General features: G+C 41.8%; 1 protein-coding gene across 3 annotated transcripts in view; it reads right to left on the bottom strand.

The window, feature by feature from the left end:
• Positions 1-23,058, bottom strand: part of AR (androgen receptor) — a 327,784-nt gene that overhangs the window by 133,779 nt on the left and 170,947 nt on the right. For all 3 annotated transcript variants that reach the window (XM_075184540.1, XM_075184541.1, XM_075184539.1), the window contains one exon: positions 9,702-9,853. In XM_075184540.1, the coding sequence (XP_075040641.1) occupies positions 9,702-9,853 (152 nt within the window). The remainder of the gene's footprint in view (positions 1-9,701; positions 9,854-23,058) is intronic.

Genomic DNA, 23,058 nt, shown 5'->3' on the forward strand with positions numbered 1-23,058 from the left:
CAGCACAGTAGAAATCTTGGATAAGAGTGAGATGCGGTTACCAGAGGGGTGGAAAGCGACGGTCATTGGCTGACCCGAGAGGGCGGAGGGAGTATGTATGGAGATGAGGTTGGAGATGTAGGAAGCAGTGGAGTTGGAGAGGGCCATGTATATGAGCATGAGGAGTTTGAAGAGGATTCTGTAGGGAAAGGGCAACCAGTATACGGTTTGGCAGAGAGGGGAGGCAGATGTGGAGCGGCGAAAGAGAAAGATAAGTCTAGCTGCAGCATTAAGTTGTCACGATTCCCAAGGTAAGACCACAAAGAGAAAGTAAGTGAACAAAGTGGTATTATTAGAAACACAGGTAATACAGGTTCAGGATGCAATAACTGGTAAGACAGTAATATGACCACGGATCTTAACAACGAAATAGGCAATACTGTGAGATGCAGTTGCCAGCGGGTTGCAGGGTGGATATCTCTGGAAAAGGTGGAGAGATGAGTAGCTTGCGGATTGCAGGGTAAGATACATTTGGAAAGGTGGAGAGATGAATAGCCTGGGGATTTCAGGGTCAGATACCTCTGGAAAGGTGGCGAGATGAGTAGCCTGGGGATTGCAGGGTTGGATACCTCTTGAAAGGTGGTGAGATGAGTTTCCTGTGGATTGCAGGGTTAGATACCTCTATGAAGGTGGCGAGATGAGTAGCCTGCGGATTGCAGGGTTGGATACCTCTGAAAAGGTGGTGAGATGAGTAGCCTGCGGATTGCAGGCTTGGATACCTCTGGAAAGGTGGGGAGATGAGTTTCCTGCGGATTGCAGGGTTATATACCTCTATGAAGGTGGCGAGATGAGTAGCCTGCGGATTGCAGGGTTGGATACCTCTGGAAAGGTGGGGAGATGAAAAGCCTGTGGGTTGCAGTGTTGGATACCTCTGAAAAGGTGATGAGATGAATAGCCTGCGGGTTAAGTTCACCTAGGATAATGGAGTGGAGATGTGAGATGAGGTAGAGGCGAAGCCAAGCAGCAAAATTATCAAAAAATTAGGAAGTTAGACCAGGGGAGCAGTAGATGATAGACACAGAGATGGATGGGGTAGAAGAGATGGATAAAGTGGAATTCAAAGAAGGAGAATGAAAGGGAGGGCTCAGCGGAAATGACACGAAAGGTTCCATTGGGGGATAGGAGGATGCCTGGGCGGTCAACAAGTCTGACAGAGTGGGTGAAAGAGAGGTCCGCATAGAAGCGAGCAGAGGGGAAAGCAGTATCAATGGAAGAAATCCAGGTTTCTGAGAATTGGAGATGAAGGGGTCATGGATCGAGGGAAGTTTGTTGCAGATGGATCTGGAAGTCCAGAGAGCACAAGAGAAAGGGAAAGAGGGAGGTGGGGAGATATGGATAACATTGATGGGGTTGCCGGGGCGTGGGGGTGGGCTGGATCTAGGACAGAGATGAGGGCAGGGGGTAAGGATGGGTATTGGAAGGGAGCAAGGAGACATGGTGAAAGACTAAGGGAGTAGGGAGAGGATGAATAGAAGGGGAGAGGATGGATTAGCAAATGAGTGGGCGAAGGGTGCAGGGGTACTAGGAAGTTGATCAGGGGGATAGAAGAAAAATAGCAATGTGTATACACCAGACTGGCTGACTGACGTGCAAGAGACTGACTGATGGGCATGACTGGTTGACTGATTTGTCCGTGACTGACGTGCGCGAGACTGACTGTTTTTTTTTTTTTATGTTTTACTTTTTTTGCACTCCCCTCCATATATAGAGACACACACACAGATTCTCTGAAGTCTGTCACATTTGTGCTTTCCTCAAAATAATTAAATTCATCCCTGCAGGCGCAATGCATAGAGGACATAAACAGAGGTACATATGTCACCCTCAATAATCTGATTCCTATGTTACTATATACACTTATCAAACACCAACAAATCAGCTGGTATACATATTCAGTTTAACAAATGTAAGTGCAACCCCAATTAATGTTCTGCTATAGATAACCTATGACTGCTTATCCTAACAATAATACCGTATTTCCCCATGTATAAGACGCACCTTAATTTTGGGACCCAAAATGAAAAAAAAGATGTATTACATAAAGTTATTGAACTCAAGTTTTATTTATCATAAAACTACTCATCATCACCACTGTCAGAACTTTCATCCATTATCTTGTCCTCATCTGTGTTTGATGACGAATCGCTGTCTTCATATATTGCCTCATCCTCAGTTCCATCTAAGGCATTTGAAATGCCACACTTCTTTAATGACTTGACAATGATCTCAATATTGATATTATCCAAGGATCTTTTCACCCAGGTACAAACTTCTCCTATAGTTGGCTTTTTCACTCTTCCTGCTGGTGTCAAATTGTCCCCAGAAGACTTCATCCATTGGTTCCATTCTTCTCTCATGGTAGCTTTGAAGGGTTTGTTAATGCTGAAATCAAGTGGTTTGAGCTGAGATGTCAAGCCTCCAGATATGACGGCAAGTTTTGTTTTTTGCTCTGCAGCAATCTTCTTTGTGTTTGGTGTTATGTGTGCCCTGAACTGATCAAGCACCAATAGGGCAGGTTTGCGTAAGAGCGCACCTGGTCTCCTACTCCAAACTTTCTCAAACCAGATCTTCATCCCATCCTGATCCGTCCAACTCTTGTCATGAACATGGACAATCACTCCTCGAGGAATGACTTCTTTTTGCATTGTTTTGCGTTTGAAAATCAGCATAGGAGGCACCTTGGTTCCGTCGGCACAACAAGCTAGAACAATTGTATAATGGCTCTTTTCATGTCCACTTGTCTTCACAATTACAGTTTTTACCCCCTTCTTATCAACAGTTCTGTTACTTGGGACATCAAATTGAAGGGGGACTTCGTCCATATTTGCAATCTGTCCCAACTCAAACTGATGTGTCTTCCGACATTGAGTGACAAAATGATGAAATTCAAGGACCTTCTGCTCATAGCTTTCAGGCATCCTTTGGGCAAGTCTGATGCGTGTACGCATGCTTAGTCCATTCCGTTTCATGAACCTGAAGCACCAATTGTGTCCTCGTTTGAAGTCAGTAACTTCATTTGTATCAGCAATTCTTCTTGCCTCATGCTGAACCATCTTTGTGGACACAGGAATTCCAATTGCCCTTTGCTCTTCAATCCATATCTTCAATTCTCTCTCTAAATCAGGCCATTTTGCTGACTTGCCTCTCATAGCCTTCTTCTGCCGTGGCGTTTTCAGTAGGGTTTTTTCTTTCCGTAGCCAGTCTCGGATTGTTTTCTCAGTTGGGGGCGGACCAAACTTACGCTAAGCAGCACGATTTCCATTCAGTTTTGCAAACTGGATCACTTTTAATTTGAAATCAGCACTGTATGAAAATCTTTTCTGAGCCATTTCTGGGCAGAACGTGGAATGGTACTGATTTTATACGGTACCGTAATTATGGGATATGGTTTTGTAACCTTTTCACTGCTGAAACTGCTGCTTTATTATTACAGCATGCAATGTTCAGCAGGAGGAATCAAAAGGCTCTTTCTAATTTTTGTCACAGATCACACTAGAGCTTGCAATTTTTTTGTCACAGAGCACACTGGAGGAGCCTGCAATTTGTCACAGAGCACACTAGAGGAGCCTGCAATTTGTTGCCACAGAGCACACTGGAGGAGCCTGCAATTTTTTTTGTCACAGAGCACACTAGAGGAGCCTGCAATTTTTCACAGAGCACACTAGAGGAGCCTGCAATTTTTTTTGTCACAGAGCACACTGGAGGAGCCTGCAATTTGTCACAGAGCACACTAGAGGAGCCTGCAATTTGTTGCCACAGAGCACACTGGAGGAGCCTGCAATTTTTTTGTCACAGAGCACACTAGAGGAGCCTGCAATTTTTCACAGAGCACACTAGAGGAGCCTGCAATTTTTTTTGTCACAGAGCACACTGGAGGAGCCTGCAATTTGTCACAGAGCACACTAGAGGAGCCTGCAATTTGTCACAGAGCACACTGGAGGAGCCTGCAATTTGTCACAGAACACACTGGAGGAGCCTGCAATTTGTCACAGAGCACACTGGAGGAGCCTGCAATTTGTCACAGAGCATACTGGAGGAGCCGGCAATTTGTCACAGAGCACACTGGAGGAGCCTGCAATTTGTCACAGAGCACACTGGAGGAGCCTGCAATTTGTCACAGAGCACACTGGAGGAGCCTGCAATTTGTCACAGAGCACACTGGAGGAGCCTGCAATTTGTCACAGAGCACACTGGAGGAGCCTGCAATTTGTCACAGAGCACACTAGAGGAGCCTGCAATTTGTCACAGAGCACACTAGAGGAGCCTGCAATTTGTCACAGAGCACACTGGAGCTTGCAATTTGTTGTCCCACTATTCACTGGAGCAGCTTACAATAGTCCCACATTCAGACCAAAATGAGGCAATGAGCGCTACTGCACAATCTTGTTGACAAGAGACAAGTCACGTAGACACGCCCCAAGCGTGTCTACGTGACTTGTCTAATGTCAACAAGACTGTGCAGCTTTTGTCAGGGAAACACGGAGGAATCTGTAGTCAGCAGCAGTCATCAGAACTGTCAGTCACGTTCCTGACAGCGCCGAGACTGTGGGAGGCGCCTGCAGGACCTGAAGGTCCTTTTGCAAAGTAACGGGGACACGCTGGACACGCTGGAGCTGATTAGTGGGGACTCCGCACACCAGATGCCGACTTCTTCAATCAGGTAAGTAGCGCTTGCAGTGTATAAGACGCACCTTTTTTTTAGACCCAAAATTTGGGGGAAAAAGGTGCGTCTTATACATGGGGAAATACGGTAATATTGATTTATTACAAAATCTAGGGTTCCCAAAATTTAAAAGCTAATAACTATATACATATGTTTAGATATTTTAACTATGTACAAATCCTATTTATTATAGCATAGTGCAGCTTGTACCATTAGGCCATGTACCCAAAACAATGGACGTTCAAATGCTACTGACACCACATGTTTGACATGTTGTGCTTAATACACTTATAGTTGCGATTGGGGAGAACAATGGAGGAGATTTTGTGTGAAAAGAAAACAATGGAGGAGGCAGCATCCAAAAGACCACCTCACTCTGCAAAGCAAACGCAAGTGGCCGCAAGCATGAGTGCAAGTGAGTATGGTGACATTTGAAACAATGGGTTCCAATGCCACACCTGTTTATATGCATTGTACTAGCTTTAAAAAAGCTAGTAAACACAAGAATTTTGATGCTAATGGATATGAGATCTTACAGGTGCCAGTAGAGATAAGTATATTCCCCAAACCCTCATACTCAGGACCACTATGATTCTACTAGTTGTGGAAGATGTCTTCCCAATTAAGAACTACTCATCTAGCCATTTGTTTCTATATTTTATATGTAACTTGTAGCATTTTGTCTTGCAACGGATTCCCAAACCAGAACAATGGTTTAATATACAGAAAAGCTGCTCTAACTTCACGTTTTGGCTATCAGATTTATTCTCTCTGACAGCCGCAAAATGCAGTCAAATATTTATGGAAAAGAAAATAAATTGTAGACTTCAGTTAAATTATTGTGCTTCCACCAGAAATCTGGTAGATATATCTGGTGTCTGTTTTTCATTAAAAAATACTTTTTAAAATGTGAACTAAAGTTCCTGCTCACAATGTCTGAAGTGAATCTAAAAAACTCTGTACAGATATTAAACCTCAATACATTTCCATACAAGCAATTTAAACTATCTTAGAAATGCTAAGTCTCTCTGATTGGGAGAGTTGCATTTTTAGTTTAGCACAAGAATAAGGAAAATAAATTCTGGCAGCATCGAAAAGTAAACTTGAATTATGCTAGTTTTGTTTTCATTGGTCTATTTAAAATCTTTCTAAGTATTTACAAATTACTAGACAGTTCCAATTTTACCTTACTTCACAACTTTCACATTTTCATGGGACAGTCATTTTGGAGAACTTAGTTGTAAACTTTTTCACCTAAGTGCTCAATTTGAAGTGTTTTATAGTAGTTGACTGCTACAAAAGTTTCCCCACCTAAGGAACAGTTGAGAAATGTTTACAGTTGTCTGGTGAGTGTTCTCAAAAAAGTGAATTTCATGAAAAGATGAAAAAATGGGCAAAATGATATATTTGGTGAAAAAATGTACTAGTGACTGAAATGAGAGAGATAGGTGATCAAGTGTACTTTGATGTTTTAGATGTGTTTCACTAGTGTTAAAGTGTTCATTGTAGATCACGGCATGACCTGAGCATATTGGTGGGTACACCTGGAACATGACGTGGTCAGATTGCAAGTGGCAGGGTAATCCAAAGCATCGCTGTGCCATGTGTCCTGACTGTCTCATACCACTACTCCTCCTGCGCGACGTGTGTGTGACAAAGGGTTAACCAAAAACAACCACATGGTCTGTCTAAAATTATTAAATCCTTCGCCATCTATGCCACACACTAGCTTTGCCGTACCAACTATGCCACCACCAAGGTTTTTTTTATGAAGAGCTGACACTCTTATTTAGGAAACCTTCGGTTCTCCCTTTAAATTAATCTAGCACAATTTACTTTAATCAGAGTTAACATAAACACCAATGTTCTCCTCTTTTCAATTATGTAGCGTATTAACCAAACTGCCGCGTGAATCCGTAAGAACACAGACACTTGCACTTATTAAGTTTAATTTAATATGGAAATTACATCCACAATGCTTAAGATAAAACAGTTAATAAAATGACATACGAATATAATCCAATTGTTTCTTATAAAATAAAAAGGATAAAACACAGAATTGATAACTCAGATATAATCATGTGTCTGGTGCTGGGATAAGCAGGAATCATCATCATTACAATTTATTTATATGGCGCCACTGATTCCGCAGCGCTGTACAGAGAACTCACTCACATCAGTCCCTGCCCCACTGGAGCTTACAGTCTAAATTCCCTAACACACACACACACACACACACACACACACACACACAGAGACTAGGGTCAATTTTGAAAGTAGCCAATTAACCTACTAGTATGGTTTTGGGGTGTGGGAGGAAACCGGAGTATCCGGAGGAAACCCATTGCAAACACGGGGAGAACATACAAACTCCACACAGATAAGGCCATGGTCGGGAATTGAACTCATGACCACAGCGCTGTGAGGCAGGAATATGGGACACCCAAGCTGCAGGGCCCACAGCCCCCCTTCGTGTGATGTCAGAACTAAGGTCTGTGTGAATGCAAATTAAGGTTTTTGGACCTCTGTGGACACAACTCCTAAGTCAGGTTTTAAATACCCTGTCCCGACTTATTACCAGTATGGCGTACAAACATGATTTTACCTCCACACAACATGTCATAAGTTCCCCTTCATCTGCATACAACACATGCCCCTGGTAAGTATGATAATGGAGAAAATTATATGATATTTTCCTGTGACCCTATTGAGCTTGAATTTGTCATTCACATATATAACCCTGTCTCTGCAGCCGGCAAGACTGATGCAAGGTGTTAGATTTCACTGTCCTGAAAGAGATTGTCAGGGATAAGTCCCTCTAGCTACTCCCTGATTTAATATCTTATCATATATTCCAACAGTCATACAATATATCACCTCTATTTTGTCAGGAAAACACTCCTGAACCCCTTTATTGGTCACAAACCGTCCTCTGCGCACTTGTGACTGGGAAGCTTACTGTAAGGGAACACACAGGATTCCAGCCTAAACCTCAAACTCACCTCTCTTTCAGGCTACAGATTTCGCTGGTCCCTTCCCAACACAGATGCATGCTTCACACCTCTCAGCAACTGCCACCAGCTATGAATAAGGCCCATAGCAAACCCATGACTTAATCACCCAATTGCGCCCACTTTTTGCTCTGTCAGCTAAACATTTAACCCTTCACACACTGGTTTCTAAAGAGGTAATCCAGTCAAGCAATCTGTCTCTTCTAAACAAGCAATGGATTCATTTAGAGCAATAAGGACATTAACTATTACATTTTTAGATTTAATATACAAAAAGTACAGTGCTTACAGATAATAAAAAACAATTAAAGATTTGACATAGAAATAAAAAATTGCAAACAGTTATAAAAACAAATGGGATGAAAGTACGGAGCATCACTTACATATAATAATCTGTATGCCTGGGGGTAGGCAGAAAATATGGACAGTCCTTCAATTAGATTGATCCCCAAGAAGCTGACAATCTGTCCCTTCACAACACAGATTTTTAAGCAAAATGAAATGGGACGGCATTCACAGGGGCAGTGTGGATACTAATGTGAGGGTGGAAATGTCCCTTGGGTGACACCTAAGATTGTTCAAAACTATTCCTAAGTTTTGACCTGTCTTAGCTTTTCTCAGATATATCCCAGAAAACTATAACTCCCCCACCAATAAACTGGTCATAATTTCACCCACATTTAAATACCAAACATGATGGAATTATAACAATGTGACATACCTTTTTCAAAAACATGTGATTACAGCTTTTCCTTGATACCGCTAGTACCTGTAATCACAACTCTGGTCTGATTTCTGCTCCTCAGTTTGGAGTTACACACAGATTTCCCAAAATATGAAATTTGAAGACATCTTCTTTGAAGTTCATATTTCTATATACCTGTATAAGCAGCCTTCAAATGCTGTCTGTCTGCAAGATTCTCACCTAGGGACATGGCTCTCTAAATTACACCTAGTGGATCTTTTGTGTTTACACTACCTATTGAAAACAAAGTCAATTAGGAAGTGGAATACAGGATCAAAACAATGGAGGTCTAGGATCTGCATATCTTAATCTAGTCTCTGCACAAAGGGTCTGCTCAACCTAATTACCTCCTACTGGGCTAATTGACCAAATGTTTTAAAAAGGAAACAAACTATTATCTGAGAAGAAAATCATGTTCGCTTCTATGTTTTAATGTAATATTTTATTTGTGTCCTGACATTTAATATTCTATTTCATCATATCATATTTTGTGCCCTTATCCTGACAGAGATATTTTTAAAGGCTTTCACGTTTGCGATCTGCCATAAATGATACCAGGGGCTACAATAGATGTAGACACCCTCTGGGTAGTTTAACATAAACAAACACATTGATTTAAACAGCTCCTCTGAGCCATGTCCAGTTATTTCTAGGAATTAATTCAGAAACACATATTTGCGGATTTATATACCTAAAAATTAGCTTGCACATGATAGTATGTATTTCCTCTGGGCTGTAGAAGATGCTCTGAGATGCAGGCACTAGATAAAGCTGGTAATAATGCGCAACTCTTCTCCAGGCAATAGAACTGGGATATGTAGAAGAAGTCTGCCCAAGAGACTAAATAGTGCACTGGATAAATTACTGTTCCAGGTCAACAGGATTTCAGGGGACAGGTCAAGTTTAAAATTAAAACCATCTATGAAAACAGTGGCTGAACTACTGTCACTGCAGAGGATACGGCTGCTACGGGGCTCGAAGGAACAGGAGGTCCACCAATACCTTGTCGCCACCCCAAATCCTACAGGCTCATGTTACTCCCCGAGGACCCTGCTCTGCTCTCAAAAGAGAAGAGCGGAGGGCTCTTCTTGGAATCTGTGGGTTGGCTCATGAGCAGTGAAGGTGATGTTCTTCCAAACATCATGATTTCAACTCAGATTGGCTTGCTGTGGATTCCAATTTGACATTTCTTCCTTATAAATAATATCTGCATTCTCCAATAAACACAGAAAATATTTCATACCTTCAGCTGCTCTCTTGAAGAAGACTTTACAGCTGCCACATGTGAGGGCTCCATAGTGACATCCAGATGCTTCATCTCCACAGATCAAACAAGTCTTCTGTGGTGGGAAGTAATAGTCAATAGGAAGCAAGTGTTCTCTGCCCCCTTCTAGCCTACAAAGTAAACAGAAATAACAAAAATATTGTACTGAGTAAGGGAACCACCATAACATTTTTACATAACATACATATATGGAGACAACACCACCCCATTAAAATAAAAATATACGCAATCTGCATGATTTAATTTGACCTCTATGCAATAAATGTTGTTTTAAATGTAGAGAATGACTTATTTTGCACAACAATTCTAAGTTCTATTCATATTCAAAGAACAGCCATATTGATTCCTCTTCTTTGGTTAAATGGTATTATACCTAGTGGTCAAATTGGGGGATGTATGCAGTGGTATGCCATACTGCGATTTATCCTACTGCCTTCATTGTAAAACTAATTCCATTCACTTATATTTTCCATACTGCCACTTCTAAATTTCCACTTCAGCCTTTGAATGCAATAGAATAGTGCCATCTAGTGACCAACACTTTTCCCTCTAAGCTATGCTATCTGGTAATTATAGTGTTAAAAACAGAATGTAAAAGGAAAGATCCAACAAATCTGAAGAACTAATTTAGTGAAGTAAGCAAGACTGGGGACTTGATGATGCATTATTATAGTCCCGCCCCCCACTTTGCATCAGAACAGTCAAAGCCAGGTGGATTGTCATACAAAACCAAAGTCTGTACATAGGAGTTCAAGCAGACAGAGATTCAGGTACACTGGGATAAGCCACAAGGCACAATTATCTGACAGTTTGTGCAATTGGCTGCCAGACCTATATATCTCCAGAATGCAAGATATTGGCAAAAGACAGGAAGTTCATAAGATAAGATAAGCTCTTCAGAATACAAGCTGAGGTGAACAGCTGCTGTTGTGGCTTATAACAATGCACCAAACCCACAATACTATATTGGATCAATTAACAATTATTCCATAATTTTTTTATTATAAAATTGTGCATGTGTGTTTATTTTTTTACTCTACTGGTATAAATGACAGGCATCCCAATATTGTTAATTTCCCCATCTGCACAGTCTAGGGAAAGAGCCTAAGCACTTTTCTGAAAAGTGCTGGTAGCCTCTTAGAGGGGGAGCACCCAAAGTGGCACCAATCCATACCAGTGATTCTTGACGGGTGAAAAAAACTGGATACTGGATACATCAGAAACACAAATCAGCTTCTGGCACACTGGGATGACACAACACATTACAAAGCACATCTCAGCACTTCTGCTAGTAACAGCTATCAAATAGCACTGGATTGAAGCCTTTATATATCCTCCACTCTGAGTTTAGGTTTACAGGAACAAAGTTTATATTATAACATTGTTATGTTTAGAGACAAGCATTTTATTGACTTGGATTTGAGCTTTGCTTTTCCTCAAATGATTAGACAGTCTCCAATTCTACATCCATGGGTTATGCTCCCGTTTGCTACTACCATTTGACCAAGGAATCGTCCATCACTACTAAATATCTCTGTAACACTCAAGACCATCTTACTAATGTATACCAGGGACTGACACTAGGAAGTCATTACCCTTAATGCCATAGCCTGGAGGACAGCATTCTTGCCTGAAATCTCAAATTCAAGTGTGAACACTACACTTTAACGTACACTTCAAGTTCACTAACTTAGGTGCTATCATTGGCTCAGAACTGTCCTTTTGTACTTTCTTCCTCACACCCAATATATCTCCAAATTCTGTTACTTGCACCTTAGGAAATATCTCTAGAATACATATGTATTTCACATATGATATTGCAAAATCTTTATTTCTTACACACAATCTCCTCCTCATCTATTGCAATTCCCTTCTTACTAGTCTTCCCCTAGCCAGACATCGTAGAAATGGATTTATCCAAGGGTGGTGCAGAGGCCATTTTGTTCCAAACAGACAAGAATATATTTTATCACTGTGTCTTCTTTTCCAAAGGATTACCATCTACCAAGTTCAATTCTAATGTGGAAAACTCTCAGTGGTGGCCATTGTTATTGCTTTCATCAAACGGTGCCACCTCCTGGAGTGTTCCCTATTCCCCATCTGCATCTTCACGACCTCAAGTATCTAAAGTACATCCAAAGCCAAGTGACTGAACTCACAACAGGCCTGGTGAATATATGGTGAAATATAGAGAGGCCATTTTCCCCCCTCATCTGCTTCATGGAGCAACAATCAGTTCAAAAGCTAGTAGTAAGTTTCTCCCCTACTGATGTGGATGACAAACTGATCATGGAACTACCTGCCGATGGACTTCATTACTAACCTACCAAGCTCCCAGGGCAACACCAGCATCCTGGTGGTTGTAGATAGCTTATCTAAGCGAGTACACATCTCAGCCCTGAATAAACTATTGAATGCCCATCTACTCTCTCCCATATTCACCAAGGAGATCTTCCAGCTAAACAGACTAGCCATGGAGATCTGCATGGACTGTGGAGTTCAGTTTCTGGCCAAGTTTTAAGAGCCTCCTGTAAGGTGCTGGGGATCTTTCTGCACTATAGATCCAGGCACACCTCCTAATCTAATGAACAAATGAAGCATGTTAACTAGTATTTTTGGCAGTTCCTTCATCTCTGACACCAGTGGACAGAGTTGTCAGGAAATTATCTGGTTCAATAATACAGATGCATATCAGACGTCTTCATTCATAGATTACACCTAGTGGTTATCCCTCCATAACACACCCAGTATGCATGGCCATCTCTTCCATTGGGCACAATGGGCAGGTGCCCGGGGGCCCTGTAGGCCAGGGGGCCCGTCAGAGGCAGCGCTAAAAAAAAAATCCTGCAAAAAAAAAAAGAAGAAAATACTCACCTTGTGGTCAGCTGGCGATCTGGCTCCCTCCCTGGTCTCCTCCTCCGTGCGGTGCTCACAGTGCATGACGGGCGTGACGTCCTCACGCCCGCCCACATCCATTGCGGAGCGCAGCACGGAGGAGTCCCCTGCTGCCTGATGACTAAAGTTGTTTTCGCACTGCAGTGACTTGGAAGAAGAGTGAAGAGGATCGCATCGGAGAATAAGGTAAGTTAAGGGTTGTTTTTTTAAAATTATTTCAAGGGATGTTGACGGCTGACTAGTATGTGTGTGTGTAAAAAAAGTGATATATATATATATATATATATATATATAAAACACTTTTTTTTTACGCGTATATATATATATATATAGGGGCCCCGGTGCACTGCTTTGCCCGGGGGCCCATAATGTTGTTGAGAGGGCCCTGCCCGTATGGAGTTCCATCTGCATATCAGCACATCCAAGACCTACATGTACTATGGAAGAGGCTACAGTAAAGGCTGAAGATGTTGGTAACCAGCCACAAGGAGTTTCTGAACCAGAGGAGATATCCCAGTATACTTAGTGGGAAATAAAGTCTGGCTCTCCATACTTTGCTGTTTAACTAAAACACATCATTCTCAAACTCTATTTGCATGTATTTTCTCATAGCAGCTAGCATGATCCACCACCACAACCCCACTACATACTCTTGGCTCTGATGTAACATCACTACAGACATTAAAAAGATGTCAAGGTATTTCACACAATGCTCCATCATGACCAACACCAAAGTATAACTATTTATAGGTTTATTAGGTGGGGGACACCATGTATTTAGTGTATACACACATCCAGGGGCATTAGTCCAGTGTATTTCTATATGAAACACTGACTCTAAGATGCCCTCAATGAGCTAGGGCAAAGGTACATTGGTCCATAACTGATCATCACAAAAATACATCCAGTAGAATACAGGCTATGGCCACCAAACAACTTCCTGAACCACTTGCTGTTTGATGTCGTTTTCTTGAAGCCAATTGCTCTCAATCCCTTTCCTGAACAAGATGTAGCACCTCCCAAGAGGTAGACATTGAGGGCCACCAGGAATATGTTTATTTTATGTTAACATAATTTTCAACATCTTTGAAAATATGTTATTTTCAAAGATGGAAGATGTGTACAGTATCTTGTGCATTAAGCTTGAGACAAGGGTTTTGGCACAAGTATTTGTTTGTATTATCCCAACAAATCCAAAAGTCTGTATCTGGAGTTTGCTGTGTGTGGGAGATTAATATAAAGAATCAATTACATACTGGCAATTCTCAACAGGTAGCAACACTCTACAACAGCAGAAAGCATAATCAGCATCTGGCTTACTGCGATAATGCAACACAATTCTATGCACCTCTCAACACTTTTGATAGACAACATCAATGAGGGCTGAGAAGCAACATCTCAATGCAGTCGATGTATCATCTTCCACAGTACCATTATTGATCTGTCATAGTTCAAATGGGAGTAAAACATTTTTTTTGCTTGATCCTATGTAGTTAAAATCTGACAAAAACAAACTTGAATATAAATGCAACCCACTGAATAAAAATAAACCCACTGGCTCACTACAACTGCAATAAAATGATCAAACCCAGGATTCCCATGGCACCCCTTCCCTGCCAGTCAGTCACAAGCAGTCAGCATGGGAAATCGTTTGTGATTGGCTGGCGGTGAGGGGTCCTGCTTACTCTTGTGAGCAAATGGGTCATTCAGTGTAGGGCTAGTAGTCTATGTGACTAGTGGAGGGATGGTGTTTTTTTGCAGCCTACCTCCCTATAGAGACACCACCCTGCTCTGACCAATCTGAGGACGGTTTTCACTATCGCTGGGGAAGCCACAGACTCTCTCTCCAGGCCAGGCTGTCTATGCTGGTACTGGTTGAGGATTTTTGGAAAGGGGCATGCTGTACATTTTTTAATTACTTTTATTACATAATACAGCACTTGTAGTCTGAGCAGAAGTAACTGTTGATAAGTTGCAGTTCTCCGCTATTCAGCTGCACGTGTTTTTTTCTGCAAGTGACTGACTGTCACGTACTGTCAAGTAGTTCAGGTTCAGGGTGGGCCTCGAATTCTGCTAGGCAATGACTACCCCCCGAGAGGTGCATAGTATAATGGAAGGAGAGGTATTCACCAGGGATTCCTGCCAGGAGATATGGACTTGGCTGCTCTCCAGCCACAGGTCGCGGTAATCCAGAGGGTGCACAGCAGACTAAGAAGGAACCCGGAGACAATGGAGATGAGTAGCTATGCCAGACTGCAGGAGTATCCAGGTCTTGGAGATCGACAGGTGAGTCAGGAGAATACGACAGGATCAACACACTGAGGGAAGCATATCATCTATAGTCAGCAGGCCATTCACGACTCTGAGAGGTATACAGGAAAGCTGAGATCCATAAAAGCCGGCTACCCAGAGACAGGATCTATGATGATGCCTTGTAGTAATCCTTCAGGTAAACTGTGGAACACACTACAGCACGTAAGAGAACTGAGGTTCCAGATGGGTAGCGAAGGCTTAATTCAGGATCAGTGATGAGATGCGATATAATGCTGGCTTAACACGAACATGTACTGAGGAACAGATGACACAGGAACAGTAGTGAGAGAGATAAACTGTAGAGAACTGTGCGCTGAGATCCCTGTGGGCAGAAAAGCCCGAACCAGGATCAATGATGAGACGCGATACTCAGCAGTATAATCACTGACCTTGCATTTGAACAGATATGAGCAACAAGGACACGATGAGTAGTAGATGACTAATCCCTGATATCCCTTCGGGCTAAATAGCCTATAGATAGGACTGATGGTAAGGCACGAGGCACTGCAATATATCCACTGATCTGATAGTGGAACAGGTGACACCGGTTAGAACCAGGAAGGTAATGTACTGCACAGGACAGAGGCGTTGGGATCCCTGTGAGACTTATAGCCTAGGAACAGGACCGATGGCAAAACGCGATGTACCAGCAATACAGCCGTGGATCACGATGATCATACAGGTGTCACAGGAATCAGCAGGCAGGTATGCGTGGAAGCAATCAGGAGTCAGGATGCAAACAGGGAGACCTGCATCCATACAGGTAGGAGACCTCATAAATCTCAGACCATTCTTCAGCAAATAGGGTTTTGCCGAGGTTAAATTCCCAAGCTAGTTTATGGGGGTCCCGAAGACCTAAAGTAGAGATAGCAAGTGTGACTGGATCACGTATAAATAACTTATGGTATAAATTTATTTAAAGGAAATAGCACAGGGCACTTATTTATATATTTGTCAAAGCACTTATTTTTAATATTGTGTATATTTTGATATAGAATATCATTATTTCTGAGACCAGGGTAGAAAATTAGTTTTTTCTGTTTTAACCTTGCTAAAGGAAATGCCTTATTTCTGATGTATATATCTGACACAATGAGCCTTTGTTTAGAAAGTCTTTTGTGTATCGTGATGTGGGGAAATGACTTGTTTGGGGTTGTACCTTTCTTTTAAAATGTGTATTCTGCAACTGTTGGAAGGAAGGACACATGTTAAATTCATGTTAATTAGACCTTTTTGACTTGCTAGTAGACTTCCTGCCTCTGAAATAAGATGCAGGAAATCACAGCAAGGTTTTTAAGATATCACAAAGCGGAAATATTGTTAGGTTTGCAATGCATGTAAATCCATGACATCCTGATTCTAAAAATTGCTCAGACTTCAAGGGGGCTGGCTTACCCTTTGAGGCTGTGTTCAAACTGTATAAAAAGCACTAGCTTGTATTAAATAATTGTTATTCATGTTTCATCTGACCTGATCACTGGTACCTTAAACCAGTGAAGAGCAAATAAACATCACTTGCTTCAAAGACCTGCTTGAAAATATCTTCCATGCTGAAAATACTATGACCTACAGATTAGACCCCAGCTGTTTCTGAGGTTTGGACCCAGCTTTTCTGGTACCACCGCTCTGCCTGCTACCCTGCAGCTCTGATCAGTGTGGTAGGCCAGGGGGAATCCATCCACAGCAACCCTGATCCATAGTAAGAGGTCAGGAGTACCAGCCCAGGTACACCAGCAAGGGGGCAACCCAGCAGTGACAGTTACCCAGAAGAAACCTGGTACTGGATGCTGGTCAGTGGTGGCAGCATTGTAAGCCCCTTCTACTGCAGCAAGAGGGCGCACTTGGGATAACGTAAGGGAACGATGGCAAAGTAAGCCCAGCCAGTTCCCAGCAGCAACAGACAGGGTTGCATAGACGGTCCATCCCGTCACAGCAAGTTCATAATATAGTGTAGAAATGAGACCCTTCGTGGAGAATTGTGTAAACAAAGAGATTTAAAAGTAGTAGATGGGTGGAAGGAAAGGTGAGATTTTACTGTATTATGGAAGTGGCATAGCTGTAGAAATTGGTAGAACTGTTTTGATGGGATGTGAAAGTGAAATTGAAGGTGGAAAATTGAGGAAAAATCATAACAGAAGTAAGGTGATTATGACATCTGACTCCTCGCGAGTGCCAAGGTTAAATGCATTAGGAGTAAGTCCTGGAGAGAAATCCGGAGAATTAGATAACTGTTTCACAGGAGAGGGATGAGGCGAAAGGCTGTACTTTGACAGGAGGAGTTTCAGATGGTTAAAGAGTGTAAGATAACTGAGTGGCGTAAGGAGAGTTTTGGGCGATGAGCCCTTGGTAGCCATAGGAGAGAAGACGACGAGAGCAGTCCCAGATCCTCAGCCTCAATTTTACACCAGACTCTGTAAGTTGTCGAACTACACCACAGGACACATTGAGCAAGTGGATTGAGAAGTAATAGCTTAGAAAATCAGGAAACCTCAATCCCCCTCCCTGAGAGAATCTCTGAAGGATTTTAAGCCAGACTGGGCATTTACCAGACCAAATGAATTTCGAGACGTGAAACTGCGAAGCTTAGCGTAGGGGAGACACGGATGAGTAGGGTCTGGAAAAAATAAAGCAGTCTAGGGAAGATATTCATCTTAACAGCGTTAATACGGCTGATCCAACAAATATAAAGATGTAACCAGGTGGTAAGATATAGTTTTATTTGGGCAAGTAGACAAGGGAAATTTGCTTGGAAAAGGTGGCGGTAGTGCTTAGTAATAAAACCCCTAATTTTTTGAAGGTTCCACTGAAATGGGAAAGAACGCTAAAGCATTAACTTGTCTGGGGAAGGAACATAAAAGTCCAGAACCTCAGTCTTCTCCAAGTTGATCTTGTAACCTGAAAAATTGCCATTTAGGTTCAGCTCGGTCAAGAGGGGAGGTAAAGAAATAGTTGGGTGAGTGATGGACAATAGGGCAGCGTACAGTGTAATTTTATGGACAGATGGGCTTACTGGTATACCAGCTATCTCATGGTTGGCCCGGATCTTGGCAGCAAGAGGCTCGATGACAAGAGCAAATATAAGCGGAGAGACAGGGCAACCTTGACGCGTGCCATTTATAATAGCAAAGGGCGCCGAGGTCAGACCATATGCAGAGATTGTAGCCGATGGAGATCGATATAGGGCGAAGAAGACATTCAGAAACTTGCTAGAGAACCCCATTGTTTTGAGCACCGCATTCATAAAAGACCAGGAAATGTGATTGAATGTCTTTTCGCCATCGATCACCATAAGAAGAGAGGGAAGGTTATCGCTATGAACCGCATGGATCAAATCGATAACCCTTTTAGTATTATCAGGGGCTTGACGCTCTGGAATGAAACACACCTGGTCAGGATGAATGAGGGATGGCATCAGCGGGTTCAATCTGGAGGCCAAAATTCTGTAGCTGGCACAGAGAAAATGGCCTCTCTTTACAAGGGGGGAAGAATAAAACTCCTGAAAGTTTCAGACTATTGTCGACTAGTCATAGGTGACATCTCCTGAAGGGGACTGCCCAATATTTTCAGTATGGCTCAGGGCTAATTTTTGGGGAGTTTTCTAGCAAGCACAGAGTCAGATTTATCAGCTTTATCGTAATAGTGCTGTTGGAGTTTCTGTATAGTGGTGGCCGCTCTACGGGAAAGAAGAGTGTTGAGTTGACACTTCAGTGAGTCAATCTGTGGGAGCAATGTCACGTCATGATGAGTCTGGTGTTGGACAAGTACACTGCATACTTTTTATTCATCTGACATGTGTATTACAATTCTGTCAAAGTGCCATTTGGTGGCATAAAATTGTATTGTAGGGTTAGTTTAATACTTTGTGAAGCAATGCTATGTGTTTCCTTAAAGAGTTAATACGCATTGCAAGAATGAATTAGTGGCATGTTAAAAATTACATTAACTATTACTGCATCTGCACAGATAGCAAATATATTAGACAAAAGTACTTTACCACACCTGTTAAATATTGAATTGAGGAGTTTCAATCTGACCCGTTTCCAGAGGTGTATAAAATTAAGCACCTAGCCATGCATGCTCCATTTGCAAACTTTGTGATACAAAATGGATCGTTCTGAAGAGCTCAGTGACTTCAGGCGTGGTACTGTGATAGGATGCCACCTTTGCAATAAGACAGTTTGTGAAATTTCATTCTTGCTGGATATTCCACGGTTAATTGTAACTGATGTTAGTAGAAAGTGGAAGTGTTTAAGAACAACAGTAACTCAGCCATGAAGCGGAAGACCACGTAAAATCACAGAGCGGGGTCAACGATTGCTAAGGAGCATGGTGTGTAAAAGTCGCCAAGTGGTGTAAAGCACAGCGACACTGGACTGGTGGGCAGTGAAAAGAAATGTGTTCTGTGGAGTGACAAATCCTGCTTCTTTGTTTTGCAGTGAGATGGGCGACTCTGGGTTTTGCAAGCGCCGGGAAAACATTACCTGCCTGATTGCATTATGCCAACTGTTAAGTTTGGTTGAGAAGGGATAATGGTATGGGGCTGTTTTTTAGGGTTTGGGCTAGGCCCTTTATCTCCAGTGCAGGGCAATCTTAATGCTTCAGCATACTAAGTAATTTTGGAAAATGCTATGCTTCCAACTTTGTGACAACAGTTTGAGGAAGGCCCTTTTCTATTCCAATATGACTGTGCCTCAATGCACAAAGCAAGGACTACAAAGACATGGTTTGATTAGTTCATTGTGGAAGAACTTAACTCTCATGCACAGAATCCTGACTTCCAACTCCATAGAACACCTTTGGGATGAACTGGAATGGAGACTGCAAGCCAGGCCTCCTCGTCCAACATCAGTGCCTGACCTCATAAATGCTCTACAGAATGAATGGGTACAAATTCCTACATAAACACTCTTGTGGAAAGCCTTCCAATAAGAATGGAAGCTGTTATCAATGCAAAAGGGCACCAACTCTATATTAAAGTATACGTGTTTGAATACAATGTCATTACAGTCTCTGCTGCTGTAATGGTCAAGCGTCCGATTACTTTTATCCATATAGTGTATAGACAGTGCTATCATCCATCTGCTAGTTCCCCTCCTCAGGCCTACTGACCATCAAAAAGTGCTGCCAGATTGTGGAAAGTGAGCTCTGCCCACTCGGCTTGCATACTTATAAGTCAAGCAGGCAGTCTCTCCAGCTCCAACCTTGTGCACATTAATTACTGCACTTATTACTGATTCACATACTACTCAGGGACAAAGCAGTCCCTTTCTTGGGCAAATGGGTGGTGGAATAATATTTTATTTAAGAAAACATTAAAAGATTTTCAATACATTAATAAAACAATTTGCTGGTGACAAGTTTCTCTTTTAGCTTGTGATTCTGGAGTCACCTTGCTTCAAAGTTTTAAAAGTCTACATAAGCTTTTCAAGTTATTTTATCAATGAATTTAAAGCACCAAAATGTCAAACTCTTCTACTGCGTTTGTTCATCCAGTCACCAACTCATCCTTACTGATAAATATAAACCAGTGCTCTACAAGCAGTGGTAACCACAATTTTTTATCACTATTTATCACAGCAATAAAAATCTATCACTGCAATTTATAAATAGAACATCACTGAGTGATACTCAGCTGCCTCAAGGAAACTGGCCAGGATGCTTTATTCAAAGAAGGAAATAATATTTTATTGATTTTCTTCACAGACGGCAATAACAGAATAAGTATTGTGGCAGTACATGTACCTCCACGATGCCTGTTAAATAGGACTCTCTATATTTTGCATATGGAATCTTATCTCCAGAGAAGTACGTCCAATCTTATTGCTGTAGGGGACTATTGGTGGTACTATTGGCAGGGACCTCTTGAAGACAAATGCCGGCAGGTCCAGGGTACAGGCGGTGGACCTAATGTAGGCATTGTCATTGGCGACAATGTGCATGTCGCCAATCACACTGTAGCCATTGTCAACCTGTCACCATAAAACAAGTGTCGGCATTTAGCCTGCCAACGTTTTCATGCTGGCAGGTTATGTACCCTACCCAATAAGAGATGTGATTGAGAATTACTGAGAGCGAGCAATTTAAAAGTACAATGATATGCTCACAATATAACCAAACCACTCATTTGAGCAAATATGTTGCCCCACAACAATACAAAGCTGCAATAGTTAATGTAAGGGGATAATTATATAAGTGAGAAAAAACCCAAAATAAAACAGCTTGTATAAAAAGTTTAACAATACGTAATTTCAATTCAGTAAGCATCCCATACCAAATAAGCTGGGCTTACTGACCTTTAAGTATATTATTATTATAATTATTAATGTTATTATTTTGTAAAAAGCTGTCCTTTCGATGGGAGTGAGAAACAATTGAGAGAGAACGAGAGGTGAAGATTAGAAGCAAATCAAAGAGGTTGAGTATTTGGAGATCCGGTGGTAGTCAGCATATCGATGCTGACTACCCGGACAACACTTACCCCGATGTGTTGACAGCGAACGGCTCCTTCCCGACTGATGTGACCAACGACTGGAAGGCATTACGACGAATGAAGACGCCGGTGAGAGTTGATGACGTCACTGGTGAGTGCAACGCTGTTATCGGTGCTGTTAAAGGGGTAATGTAAGTATGCGGGCATGGACAATGTACAACGCTTTGCAAAGGACATTGGCCATGCCCGCCTACTTACATTAGTTCGAGTGAATAAGATATTTTGTTACATCCCGAGACCATCAAGTCAAGGATGACATATAGGCAACTGGTTTGGGAGATTGAGGAAATTATGGTGTTATTGAAATTGATGGAAAATTTAGGCATGAGGGTGAGGGAAGATTATAAATTCCATCCTGGACATGTTGAGCTTCATGTAGTAATGATATATGTGGAGATAGCGGATAGACAATTGGTTACAAGAGACTAGGAAGGAAAGGTAGATGTGGCATCTTTCTATAATATGGAATTTCTCACATAGCCCTTTATTGGATGGTTTCCTGCATGAGAAAGTTATTTTGTCTGGCACACTGTTTTGTAAAGTAGTTTTCTACCTGTTCAACACACAGGGACATCATTCATAAAAATCATTTTACTTTTTAGACAACTTAAAAAACAGAAGTGTGTCAATAGAAGTCAGAGTAAATAAAATGCCTTGCAGCCATATTTCAATAACATTGCTAAATAAATAAGACTGTAAGTGAACAAAACATTATCATCATTGGTCATTATGCTAATTCATATAGGCTATTTGCACTAACAAAGTAGACCACATAATAAAATGCATTGCTCATTTAGTTGCTATGCATGTGATAAAGTCCTGTCTGAGTATAGTTTGCATGTGCATAAAAATGTGTAATTCGTAATTAATGATCCCTACATTTGCAGCACAATCCTGCATATTGGTCTACTGCACTTTCTGTTGGGAATGCTCTGGAGTGGGGACCTCATAAGGCAAAACAAAGGCATACCATTTATGTAAATAAGCCCTTGTTTCAAAGACAAAACTGTCTTCCTGATTACATGTATTGTTTTCATATCTTACATTCTGAACATGGTCCCTGTTCCTTACACTTGACAAACAGACTGTAAAGCAGACATTGTGGAAATGAAAGGTAGGCAATGATGGCAGCATGCTTAGCCCTAGGAACCAAGTGAAACTTTGGACTCCGAACTGCTGTTGCTGTCTATGAAGGGTTTAAAATGCACAGCGTGGAAGTTCTTAGTGTTTACACCATAATACCATAAGAAATCCCAATAAAGACATGGACACCAAATTAACGTTGAAATAAAATAGATTTATTAAATGGCTTAACACTGAACCTAAAGGGCTGAAAGGCGGACGAGAGCAGGAAAGCAGCAAACACAAAACCAATAATGGTGGAAAGGTCAGACCATAGTACCACCAACCCAGGATCATACCTTATCTATTGGCCGGTGCGAAATATCTGTCCAAAGGCAAGACTACACCCCCTTATAACCGCCAGTATAATCTACAACATACCGGCCCAGAGTCCCACTCACTGGACCCAACACACGTGATAACAACATGAACCAACAGGGGGAGTAGTGACCTATGACAAGATAACCCAAGCACCATATACAAACTTACCGACTG

The sequence above is a fragment of the Mixophyes fleayi genome, chromosome 9 (genome assembly GCF_038048845.1).
Source record: "Mixophyes fleayi isolate aMixFle1 chromosome 9, aMixFle1.hap1, whole genome shotgun sequence".
NCBI classification, from domain to species: domain Eukaryota; kingdom Metazoa; phylum Chordata; class Amphibia; order Anura; family Limnodynastidae; genus Mixophyes; species Mixophyes fleayi.